Source organism: Myotis lucifugus, unplaced genomic scaffold (assembly GCF_000147115.1).
Source record: "Myotis lucifugus unplaced genomic scaffold, Myoluc2.0 scaffold_39, whole genome shotgun sequence".
NCBI classification, from domain to species: Eukaryota; Metazoa; Chordata; class Mammalia; order Chiroptera; family Vespertilionidae; genus Myotis; species Myotis lucifugus.
The window spans coordinates 4,279,012-4,292,051 of NW_005871087.1; the positions used below are offsets into that span (position 1 = coordinate 4,279,012).

General features: G+C 34.9%; 1 protein-coding gene across 1 annotated transcript in view; it reads left to right on the top strand.

Annotated features, from left to right (window-relative positions):
• Positions 1-13,040, top strand: part of SLC4A7 (solute carrier family 4 member 7) — a 55,966-nt gene that overhangs the window by 30,387 nt on the left and 12,539 nt on the right. Inside the window, 8 exon segments of the mRNA XM_023752914.1 lie at positions 2,005-2,138; positions 3,317-3,562; positions 5,629-5,734; positions 6,402-6,563; positions 6,909-7,022; positions 9,500-9,661; positions 9,845-10,096; positions 12,637-12,705. Of these exon segments, the coding sequence (XP_023608682.1) occupies positions 2,005-2,138; positions 3,317-3,562; positions 5,629-5,734; positions 6,402-6,563; positions 6,909-7,022; positions 9,500-9,661; positions 9,845-10,096; positions 12,637-12,705 (1,245 nt within the window).

Below are 13,040 nucleotides of genomic sequence, written 5' to 3' on the forward strand. Positions count from 1 at the left end.
GATTGGGAGCAGTTGAGACAAGTGGGGGCTGGAAACTGAGAATAGATGGAGGTAATTTACAGGGAGAGCAGGTGAGAATGAGGAGGGATGAGAACAGGAGGAAAATGGCCCAGCATATCAGATACAGGCGCAGTCAAGAGCTCAGGATGAAGTAATTTTACAAAAACCAAAACAGGTTTTTGAAGAGGACAGACTAGAAGGGAGTGTTTAGTGTCACGGCAGTGGGGAGTTGTGTGGGGAAGAGAAGGGTAGGGCTATGGGTGGGTAAAACGGAAACTTCTGAATGCGGGGTGGGGATGGCAGGTAGCAGGGCTGTGGCTTCTTTAGGGCAAGACCTGGTTCAGTTTGGGCATGAGCATAGAAATAGTTTTAAAAATAGATCGGGGTAAAGGACCTAGTAAATGTGGCAATAAGGGGTTGGGCGTGGTGAAAGGAAGGTCTTCATGTTGCGCTTTGCTTTTTCAATACCATGTTGGGAAGGACACTGTAATTTTGTGCCTATCTGTCCCTGTTAGCATTTCTTTATTTGCCATCTCTTTACTTTTCTTCTCAAATTTTTTTTTCTATTTCTAGATACCATTTAATACGTAAATAGGCATATTCTATTTTAACTAAGGATTTTATAATGGCTTAGCAGTGTCTTCTAGGACAAACTGCATCTACGGCAAGAAAAATTCATTTTATACAATTAACAACTAGATTCTTAATCTGAACACTTTTAAATTTTGCCAAAAGTCAAGTTTGTTTTTCTACTGAGTTAAATAATACTTGTACCGCATATTATTACTTTGTGATTTTAATTTTGGAAGGTGCTGTTTACTGCTAGCAATGAGAATTGCTACCATTTGTTAAGTACATTCTGCAATGCTAGATGCTAGGCTTGCTAGGTGTTTCCCAAAGTTCTCCTGGCTAAAATCACCCCCCATTCAAAAATGAGAGAAGTTGGGCTCAAAAAGTTTTAGGTGCGTCCGTGGCTTAACACCTAGTAGGAACCAGTCTTAATGCTTCAAATCTGGTTCTCAAGCCCTGCTCTTGGCCTGATGTCATGCTGTCTCCAGTTCCCAGGGGGTTGTTTCTCACAAGCTTCTTTTCCTTGTCTTTACTTACCAATGATGGGCTTTTCCTTTCTTGATAGTGCACTCCAGTCCATCTTGATCTTTGTGAATGGTAAACTATCCTTTTCCTTCTGATCCCTTCCGTTTGTCTAGTGGCCTAGCCTAACTCCCTTACTACTTAAATAACGTAAAGGTAGAATGTAATGTTGGTAGTGGTCTAAAATTGGCTACTAGTTTTGATATAAAATTTCTCTGAGTCTTTTCATGTTCTCATTTTATCTTCTGTTACCAAACTTTAATAATAGTAAGATACTTTCTCACTTATGATTGCTGTCAGTTTTATAAAGAGATTTTCCCATCTGTTTTATTTATGTTAAGCATTTCATTTTTGATATCTGTTGTTTAAACCTGTCATATTAGATTAATTTCTTTAAAATGTGTGAAAATTGATCTTTAGAAGTCAATGGGAGAACAATAGTATCACATGTTAATTTCTTATCTGTTTGAAGGAGTCTTTTTCCTAACAGGATATTGAGTATTTAATGTTTTCTATTTTTAAAATGAACTATTTCAGACATACAAAAATATTCAAAATAATATATATATATATCTTTGTATTCACCACAGGCTTAAGAATAAGACATCTGTAGATAGAACTGAGAAATGTCTTCCATTTATTCCTCCCTCCTTGACTCTCACAGTTTTGAATTAAGGTTGATCACAAATGTTCACTTTTAATATGCAAAACCAAAGCAATTTTCCCTTTGTATTTAAAATGTATTTTTCATTTTCTGTACTTAAAATACAAATTTGAAATTCAAAGTTGTGTTTGCTTTATATTTTTATTTGATTCATATTTTTTATTTTCTAGATGTCTTATATGTATTATCGTATGTTAGAGATATATTTATGATTGTTGCTTTTATTCGTTTCTTTTTTCCTTAAACAGAGTGCAATAGAGTCTCTTTTTGGAGCATCATTAACTGGGATTGCCTATTCGTTGTTTGCTGGGCAACCTCTAACAATATTGGGGAGTACAGGTCCAGTTTTAGTGTTTGAAAAAATTTTATTTAAATTCTGCAGGTACGTAATAATTACCTATTTGTCACATGTGTTTGCGTATGTGTATAATCGTATATTATATTGTTTTTAACTTTAGGTGAAAGTACATTATATATTTAATATAGCTGAAAAAGAAGATCTGATCAATATGTCTATTTTAATATTTTTGTGTTACTGTGTGGTTGACCCTGCTCTGGCCCCTGTCATCATCTCTACCCCAGTCACTTTGAGTAGAAAATCAGTGGATTTGAGTACTGATAAGCAAATCACTTAAAGGGCAACAAAAATTCTTTGTGCTAGAAAATTTCAACTCAGTAAGAACATGTTAGTCTGAATTGCTTATTAGATGGTATATTGGACTTATAAAAGAAGTTTAGGAAGGTGGATCTTGAGGGCTCAAGCTGACTTTATCCCTTGGGCCTATTCCACAGAGGGAATTGGCAGAGTTGAGGGAGATGCCCGTTTCCACTGGCAGGGCTGCCAGTGTGCGAACCATGGCCGGTACTGTGTCTGGTAGACTTGGAATTCGATATTGCCAGTCTTGTTCCTTTTGTGAGATAAATGCAACTGAATATTTTAGCCTGGAGCAACCTGATGCTATTAAATATTTGATCCTCTAACTCCTCTTACTCTGATTCTTTCCCCACTGAACAAACTGATTCTGATCCTGATCTGGCACATGAGATAGACTAATAGAGGATGCAATTACCTGTAGTAATTTCTCAATAAAATTGAATTAGAAATTGAAGTATCTACTTTTTCTGTAGATACTGGTGGTAGAGGAGATGGTGGCGGTGATGGTGGGGCAGCAGTGTGATCACCATGTTGACACGAAAGCACCCGGGTCTTCTGAGAGAGTCACTTTCCGTTGTTCTACAGACAGCTTGTCTGTCGTTGACTCCTCATAACTGACTTCCGAAGTGAGGTCTTTGTTTTTTTGAAATGTTTATTGCCTAGCAGATTTTCACTATAAATCTTTTGTGTAAGTAAAATATAACCATTAAGTATGTTAATAAAAAGCTAGTCTTCCTTTGAAGCAGAAAAACACACACAGCTTCCTTTAGTCATTATTTCGTTGTTCTATGGTTTATGACTCTTATGTTGTTTTACTGTTCTTATTGCTTGTGATGACAATTTTAAGTATAAATACTGTTCCATTAGTATGTGTTGATTGTGTTCACGTTTTTCTTTTTAAACAGAGATTACCAGCTTTCCTATTTGTCTTTAAGAACCAGTATTGGTCTGTGGACTTCTTTCTTGTGCATTGTTTTGGTTGCCACAGATGCAAGCAGCCTTGTGTGTTATATTACTCGATTTACAGAGGAGGCTTTTGCAGCTCTCATTTGCATCATATTCATCTACGAGGCTTTGGAGAAGCTCTTTCATTTAGGAGAAATATATGAATTTAATATGCACAACAATTTAGATGAACTGACCAGCTACTCGTAAGTGTCTCTGATTCCCTCTAGTATTAAAATGTATTTTTTTGCAGAGATGTCTGAGCCTAAGAATGGACTTTTTTTGCGATGTGATGCTCACTGTATCGAGCTGAAATTACCCAACTAGCCATGTGAAGGTTGACTTGTTTGTTACAGATGAGATTTTACCAAAGCACTCAGAGGACATAAATCCAGTTGAACAGATTCACTTATTTTTATTCTGTAAATGTGATTCTGCATTTGATGGACTTACATGGAGAAATGTGGTTATCAACAAACAACAAGAACACAACTTCCTTCCTACCTTCCTAAGGCCCAAATCCCTGTACTCTTCTGATGCCTTCTATATGTCTCCTCCATACTCCTTCCCTTGCCTGCCGTGCAAGCTCTCAACTTTGATGGTCAGAGTAGGGAGGGCTATGAAAATTCCTTTAAGACAAGCATGTCAAGCTCAAAGGCTAACTCGGGCCAAATAAACAAGGTTTAAGTTTATGTGGGCCGCAAAAAACCAAAAGCTTCAATTTTCATAGAAATGTAGGTTTATTTCAATAGAGATATGCTGAATACAAAGGGCTGAAATAAATGAGTAATCGTTAACATAAAATAATAGAACATTTTCATAACAATATTTTTTCTTGAACATTAACTTATCAGACATTGAATAACTGCACAAATTAATAAGCGTAACGCAAATAAATCTATTTTTCTTGTTCTCCGAAAACGAAGTATTTCCTGTTGCGCACACCAAACAAGTCAGTCCAAGACTAATGACGCGGCAATCGGCTGCTAAAATATTCGCTGCTAGTATTAGTGGAGAGAATGGTGCACCTGCGTATAATGCGCATAAGGGAAATGAATGCAACACGATTATAGTAGTCATTAGCGAACGTTGTAGTTCGTTATTAATAATTATGTATAACAGGATATTATAAAAATTAAGTTACAAAATTTTTATTAAAACGTTTCTCACATGCTGTTATATTGGCTGGGCCGCAAAAAATATTCTTTGTGGGCCGCGAGTTTGACATGTTTGTTTTAAGACATTGACCTGTTTGAAAATATTAGGTGACACTTTGATGCTGAATCTATTTTGTGCTATCTTCTTTGCTCTTAAACTATTTAATTTTTTTAATGTTATTTTTTTCGTTTCTTTTGCTGCTCCTTTGACCTCTTTGAAGCATGGTTTTTAGAGTGATGCTTCCTTCTGGTTGACTAATTACCTGAACATCATTTGTTCAGCTAACATTCTGTGGGCGCGTGCTACGAATGTTGCATAATTTGTGTCATAGTGTTCCTTAACTATTCATATGTATGTAGAAACTGAGGCTCTTGGAGATTAAAATTTGTCTTGGGTCAAACAGCTAGTAAATAAGAGAGCCTGGATTGAATCCAAACTCCAGCCTCTTGCCTCTCCTCAAAGAGCTCATAATTTAATTGGGAATACTATTCCTGTTTGTTTTCAAGTTTTAAATTCACACTAGTGATTTCTTTGCTTGTGTGTGTGTGTGTGTGTGTGTGTGTTTTCTACCATTTCTTTTAGGTGGGTGAGTTAGTTCTGGATATGAACTAAAACTATGATCTTCTAATGACTGTTCTAAGCTTGTCCTGATGGAAAACTGTGTTACTTTCTTTAAGAATGAGCCTTAAGATCAATAAAAGAGGAGTAGGTAGGGCTTGCCAGAGTACAAGGAATTAATGGGAGTATAATTTTTATTGGGAATCTATGCGTGATGTGTGTGGGGGGATTAAGTACATGAGATTTAGTGGAGAGTAAACTTGCTAAAAATTTTCTCAGATTTTTAAAGAAATTAGTACCCCCTCCCAAAGAGATAGGTCTAACTAGTTTCATTAAGTAACAGCTCACTGTTATTTGTACTAGTTATGCTTTATTTATGTAAGCCAAACCTCATTCCATTCTATTGTTTCTGATGTGTTTTCATTTTCCTCTTATTCATGCTTTGCAACATGGAAAAATTAGGAAGTCAAAAGCTACCACTTTGTGGGATCAATTTAATAAAATGTAAACATGAAATACAGGATCCTAAAAATTTCACCCTATTCTAATTTCTCAGATGTGTATGTATGGAACCTCCTAACCCTAGCAACGAAACTCTGAAGGTGTGGACGGAAAAAAATATAACGGCACATGATATTTCCTGGGGCAATCTCACTGTCTCTGTGAGTATATTATAAACTAAAGGATTTTGCAACTATTAACCTAGTTCTTTAGCTTTTTCTGAGTAGTCCTACATTTTCTTCTTGATTGATGTATATATAGTATGTTTTCAAAACATAGTGTTAGGTTGACCAAGTAGGAGTTACCACATTTTTATGTATCATGCCCTAAAAAGTATAGGCGGAAACAAATGAAGTTGGTATAGGAAAGAAAAGACAGAATATATTTGACTTCCAAAATATAATTATTTAAAAATATGTTAATATACTTTTTTTCTAATTCCACTTAGATTCATAAATTCAAAGAAAGTATACACTGTGGTTACACATAGAGTTGACAGTTACAATAGCTCATATCCACTTCTCCTGCCTTCTGATTTTTGGTTCATCTGCTCTATGAACAACTTAGTTAGAAGACCACGAATGTTCTGCTAATGTCCTGAATGTCAAACCATAACATCTCTGAACTCAGAATGTGTCTTAACAGTTGATGGTGTGTTAGTTAAAGTTGAGTTGAAAGTGTTTTTTTCCTTTCTGAATGATAGATAAAATTGATGGTGTATCTTACAATCAGTAGCATCTTAGAGTCTGTGAAATTTATTAATACTTTATTGGATATCTGAGAATCCCCTTCAATCCCTCCTTTTTCTATTTTTTCTCTTTTTCCCAGGAATGTAAAACCTTTCACGGTGAATTTGTAGGATCAGCTTGTGGTCATCATGGGCCTTATATTCCAGATGTGCTCTTTTGGTGTGTTATCTTGTTTTTCACAACATTTTTTTTGTCCTCATTCCTCAAACAATTCAAGACCAAGCGCTATTTTCCTACTAAGGTAATTGGGGTATAATTTTGGAGTTCTGGTAATATATTGTTTGGGGGTTAGTACTTTTTATCAAATAGTTTAAAAGAAATTATTCATAGTAAAAATGTATATTATGCATCTGAGCTAGCAGTAGGAAAACAACAGTACTTTGAGAGATGGTAGGTTAGTTGTGAAATGTCTTTCCTGTCATTTGGGAAAAAAATATTACATATAAATGTATTTCACTGACACATTGTCACTAATTAAACCTCCTTCACACTTTCCAGTGGCATATTTTAATCTGAAAGATATGAATTATTTATAAAGGATACATACTATATCTGTATTTATATTAACATAATTCTTTTAACATAGGTGCGATCGACAATCAGTGACTTTGCTATATTTCTCACAATAGTAATAATGGTCCTAATTGACTACCTTGTAGGAGTTCCTTCTCCTAAACTTCACGTTCCTGAAAAATTCGAGGTAAGGATTAAAATACTTGGCTATTTGTTACTTAGGCATACCAAACTACTTTACACTGTGTAGGTAGTTATTTTTAAACTGTGCATAGTCTCTCTGAAAAGCTGATCCTTGAAAGGAAACATTTTATTTCCCACATATGTAAATAGAGTGACAAGATGCAAAGCTGCCAGTGGACCCGTTTAGGAAATAAGCAAGTAGGTATCAAAGCTAGTCCATTCTGGAGAATGAATGAAAATATCCATGGTGAAGAGTTGAGAGACATTAAAAAAATTTGACCCTGTTCTCATAGCTGGAGTTCATGATGTTCTTTCCAGGCAAAAGAAACATTCTTTATTCTCTTTTAAAGAACTAAATCAAACTTGAATTTTTGAGTAGCAAGGACATTCTTGTTAAATTTCTAGAAGGATAGCGTATCTGACAGGAGAGAATCAAATGTTCTCCCATAAGAAAAAGGACACTCATTGTGGACATCCATGAACCCTTTGTTTTCATTAGCAAACGCTAGTTCTTTTGTGTACAATATACTGTACACAATATAGCACCTAAAAATATTGTCCCGTCTTAGTTAGAGGTGGCAGCTTTTGAATAATTTCTGGAATTTATTCTTAGAGTCAAGTATTTGTGTTTCAGCTTACATTTACATTTAGCAGATTAGATGACTTCTTTCAGAAGCAGAAGGTTTAAAGGTGATTAGGAATAAGGAATATAATGAAGATAATTTTAGTCTGTTTTATCTTTCACTGGGATAAAAAGAAATAACATTATTTTTAAAACCAGCGATTTCCAAAGTAGAGTGCCTGGGTAGAAAATGATCCACCAAAATTATTTAGAAGTTCAATTTATATCTTTATCTAAAAATAAGAAAAATTAAGCCTTATACTATTTACTACATGAATTTTACTCTATGGATAACCAAACATCAGTAACGTAACAGGTAAATGAATGTAGAGCCATTGGGTATATATGCTCACTTTTATTTATAAAAACTTTTTATATGTTTGCTGCTAAGAGTGTATAATTTAAAAAGTTTGGAGACCTTTGCTTAAAAGCATAGATTTTTAGCCACTAAAGATTTTAGGTCAGGAAGAGATGGCTACATGAAAGTCATTCTATTTTTACCAAATCTTATGAATAAATGAAACTCTAAATTAATATTGCTTCAAAATACTGATGTATTTTCCTGTAGTGATAGCCTCATTTCCTGATTCAGATTCCTAAATATATCCTTGTTATTCTTTTATTGATCTAGCTTTCAAGTAGCAGACTGATTTCCAGGGGCATAAAATACACTTGGGGAAACAGTTTAAGGAACTCTTAAGAATGTAAACATAGATAAAATATTTTACACATGTACAGTATTGAATATGAAGCAGTTTAATAAATAGCAGTGTGGGAACATTTGAATACCTGAATTAGAAAATATTAAATTTCCTTTTTGTGTTGACAAATGTTTTCAAGAAGAAAAAACAGGCTTATTATGAAGTCTAGGTAATGAAAATGTGTAGATTTTAATATGTCCAACATCCTTCAAGAATATTAAACTCTCTTACGATCATTTAAATTTTTTTGCTATAAAACAAATTTTACGTTATAGAGTTGAAATTGTTAGCATCTGGTAAAGTGCCAGATTTTTGTCAGTAGATGCTTTGAAAAGTAGTGTCCTGAGGCCCAATTCTTAGTACTGACTGTGCCAAGATCACTCGTCTGCAGGATCTCTAAAGCAGTTTAGTTTAGGAGTTGATCTAGTAGGTAGATTGATTTTACATTTTATGAGATAGGTAGGAGCATGTTGAAATGACACCCCTTCACACATCTGTTCCTGTATCGCAAATCTCCCAAAACATAATGCCTTTAAGCAATCGCCCTTTATTTGTTCATAAATCTGTGCTCCTGGGATTAGGTAGCTGGGTAGTGGTCTGGTCTCTTATTAGTGATATTTTGTATGGCCACAGAAATCTGTTGCCTTGATGAGGGGCAGAGTGACCTCCCCCTGCCTGGGACTTCAGATGGCTGAAACAGCTGGCCTGGTCGCCTCCTGTCCCTCTCTCACTACATCGTGTCGCATCCTGAAGAAAGCTTATCCCAGGCGCACTCAGCAGCTTAATCTCAGGGATCCGAGAGGATTAGAAAAGAAGCTGCAAAGGTCCTTTCAGACCAAGACCCAAGACACCACACAATGTCATGCTGGCCTTATTCTGTTGGTTAAAGAAAACCATAAGATCGGCCCAGATTCAAGGGGAGGAAATAGACTCCACCTCTGCATGGAAAGAGTCGGACGAGGGGGCCCGAGTCTAGGGATGGGAAAAATCCTTGTGGCTGTCTTTGCAAATAATTCACCGTACATACCAAGATTTAATCTAGTTCTTTCTGATCCCTTGGGCTTTTCTTGGAATAGACACAGTCTATGCTGTGGGAATTTTGTGCAGTAGAAGAAGGAAACTTTTTTCTTTTTAAATTTATTTATTTATTTTTAACAGCCTACTGATCCAAATAGGGGCTGGATTATAAACCCACTGGGAGAAAATCCTTGGTGGACCTTATTAATAGCTGCTGTTCCGGCTCTGCTGTGCACCATTCTCATCTTTATGGATCAACAAATTACAGCTGTAATCATAAACAGAAAAGAGCACAAATTGAAGGTAACGTTAAATTTTGTCTCAAAGTATTGTAATTTCTTGAAGACTTTGGGGTGTTTTTGTAATGACTAGAACTTGAAAAGATGTAAAGTGAAAATGAATTTATTCTTTTTATGAGTGGTATAGAATTTTAACCTGAAAGAAAAATGTAGACTTATAGATGTTCGTGTCCATTTCACTTTCCAGAAAGGAGCTGGCTATCACCTTGACTTGTTCGTGGTCGGAGTTATGTTGGGAGTGTGCTCTGTCATGGGACTTCCATGGTTTGTGGCTGCAACAGTGTTGTCGATAAGTCACGTCAACAGCTTAAAACTTGAATCTGAATGTTCTGCTCCAGGGGAACAACCCAAGTTTTTGGGAATTCGTGAACAGCGGGTCACGGGGCTAGTGATTTTCATTCTAATGGGCCTGTCTGTGTTTATGACGTCAGTACTAAAGGTACTTTATGGCAAATGTTTTAAAATCTTTATCGTAAAATTTACACCTGGTTGTATGAAATTGAAACATTAAAGTATCTAAAATTAGTTTTATTTCTTAGACTTTACCTGGAAAGTAATATTTTGGCATGGTGTTTAGTATAGCAGGCATTTCAATATTAGATGTACCCATTTAAAAAATAATTTTAAAAGGATAGAATTAAAATGAAAGACTACAGAGTTTTGGAAGGAATTAATCCATGACTTAGTTAAGATTTAAAAGAAGAATACAGTCAGAGGGTGTTAAAAGCATAAGTAGAAAAAGAAATATTAAAAATGGATGAAACTGAGTTATCTGACCAAAATATAAAAATAATATTGCTTTAATTAAATTAATACATTTTCCTAAAGAACTAAATGAAACCAAAGTAGTAGTAGCAAGCACTTAGTAGAAAAATATGAACAGCTAATAATATAAATGAATTATGTAAGAACTTATACTTTATGTCTAACATCTTTAGTCACATCTGCTTTTTGCCATACACATCTATTGAATCTTGTTGATTTAAAAAGTTAACGATAACCATAGCAAACACAGCTAAATACCTAATCTGAAATTTTCTATCTATCCTGGAAGAGCTCAGCTTCATTTTTCCCTTGGTCGCTGTAGTTATTTTTGTTGTAAATAAAATTAAGTAAAGAGTTGTATACCATTTATAAATTAGGATACAAGCTTAGAGTACATAAACGTGTGTATATGCTATATAGTAACAAAAAAAATTGATAAATACTAGAATTCTTTGGCCTCTTTTCATGCACTTTCTAACAGCCTATTAATCCACCCAATATTTGCTGAGTACTTACTATTCTACTGAGCCCTGGGGAAGCAATAATAAACAGATGCATTATTGTTTCCTTTTAAGAATTGCCAGTCTAGTTGGTGAAACAGATAGGTAAATGGGACATTACTGCACAGTGGTGAGTGTATTGTTAGAAGTGCTTGGGACAGAAGGAGAAATATGTGGTCTTTGAGGATGCCATTCCCTACTGATGAAGGTGCCCTTTAAATTTTTAAAATTAAAAAATTTTAAAGTATTAACTACATCTAGGCAGAAAAAGTCAAGTAGAACATCAAGAAAGCTCTAAAACGAAAAGGTAGTCTTGCTATTTTTCCTCACTTTCTGAAAGGAACTAACTATCCAGAGGTAAACTCGTTTTACTTTTTTGTCTTTTGAGTTATTTTGGCAATTACCACCATTACAGTTTTTTATATACTTTCATAATTTTATTTTTCACTTTATTACCTTTAGACTGGATATCTTTATCAAAGACCATGATTTCCAAAGTCTAGTTCAAGGATCTCTGGGAGTTCCTGACACCTTGTCAGGGATTGCCAGATCCTTCTCTTTCCAATCATGTAACTGTATGAGGCTGAATTTTCTTCATCTGCTTCAGCCAGAGTGACATATTGCAACAGATTGAATGTACATACAGATATGAGAACTTAGTGGTCTCTGTTAAGCACCCACTAAAGAGATTTTACAGAAATACTCTTAATGTTTTTGAAATTATAGTTTTCCATAAAAATGTCCTTTATATTAATTTGTAAGGGGTTTGTTATTTTTAAATGAATTAAAAATAACTATTTAAAAATTGCTTTTCATTCCCAGTATGGTGATTATCTATTTCCCACATAGCTATATGTGTACAGTGTATACATCAATGTCTTTAATTTTTAGGGGCTTTCTTTTTCATTCTGTTTATTCACTTTTCTTAGCATTGTAATGTTGCTTTATGGATAAAATATTTTCCTGAAATTTCTGGAGTATATTGATTAGATTTTCTCCAGGTTTCTTAGAAAGGACATACTAGGTTGTTAGTAGAGTCTCCTCTGTAGCTCTTAGGTCTTTTTCCTCACAGCTCTCTCCCCCTTGGATGAGAGTGATGATTGTGGTTTTGGGAAATGAATGAGGTCTGTTGGTAGTGTCCCGTATCATGCCTAGGCATGGACTAGGTAGGCATGGTTTGGGATTCTCCTAACTGCCAAAGAAATAAGAATTTTCTTTTGGGGGTGGGGTTCAATTATTATATTCAGTAAATGCTACTGTGTGATAATCACTGTAGGGGTAGTGACAGTAAATAACAATGATTAATGCTGTTGGAGTGATAGTTATATATACCACATGCTTTTTTGATTATCTTATGTATTTGAAACCCTTTAGTTTTCATGGCATTCTGATACAGGAAAGCACAGAGTGGTTAAGGCTCAATAAGAGGCAAACTGGGTTTTTACATCAAGTAGTCGGATTGTAATATTCAGTCTCTTAACCACTGAACATGCTCCCCCCTCTTTTAGGAAGGAACATGGAGAAGATAAACAATTTTCAAGGAGGTTATTGTTTACTAGCATTTCTCTTATTTATAGAAAAGTTAGATCTCATTACTGAATGGTCATGTAATTCGTTCTCAGTAGGTACTCAGCAACCATGCTTTTTTGTGTACTTATTGCTGAGAAATTGTTTTAGTAGCAATGGGTTCTGATGATGGTCCTTTCACTTACAGTTTATTCCAATGCCTGTTCTCTATGGTGTTTTCCTTTACATGGGAGTTTCCTCATTAAAAGGAATCCAGGTAAGTCTTAAATATTTAATGATTTTGTAGAAAAACTTAAACGAAGATTATTTTTATGATGGTAGTGATTTATTCTCAACTCTAATATTTTGAGGACAGGTTAACTGGTGACTTCAAATCTACATTTTCTTGTGATTATTGGCTTACTGCACTTTTTTCCCCCCGAGAATGAGGTTATGAACTGATATGGTCCTAACTATCTTTAATTGAAATCTTTGAAAGGCCTCTGTGATTAAAGACTAGTATAGTATGAGGGGAAATCAAAAGGATGGGATGGGGAAAAGGTGCTGTTTCTGATATGCCAAACAGTAATTTCCATGCTTACAAAGAAAAGG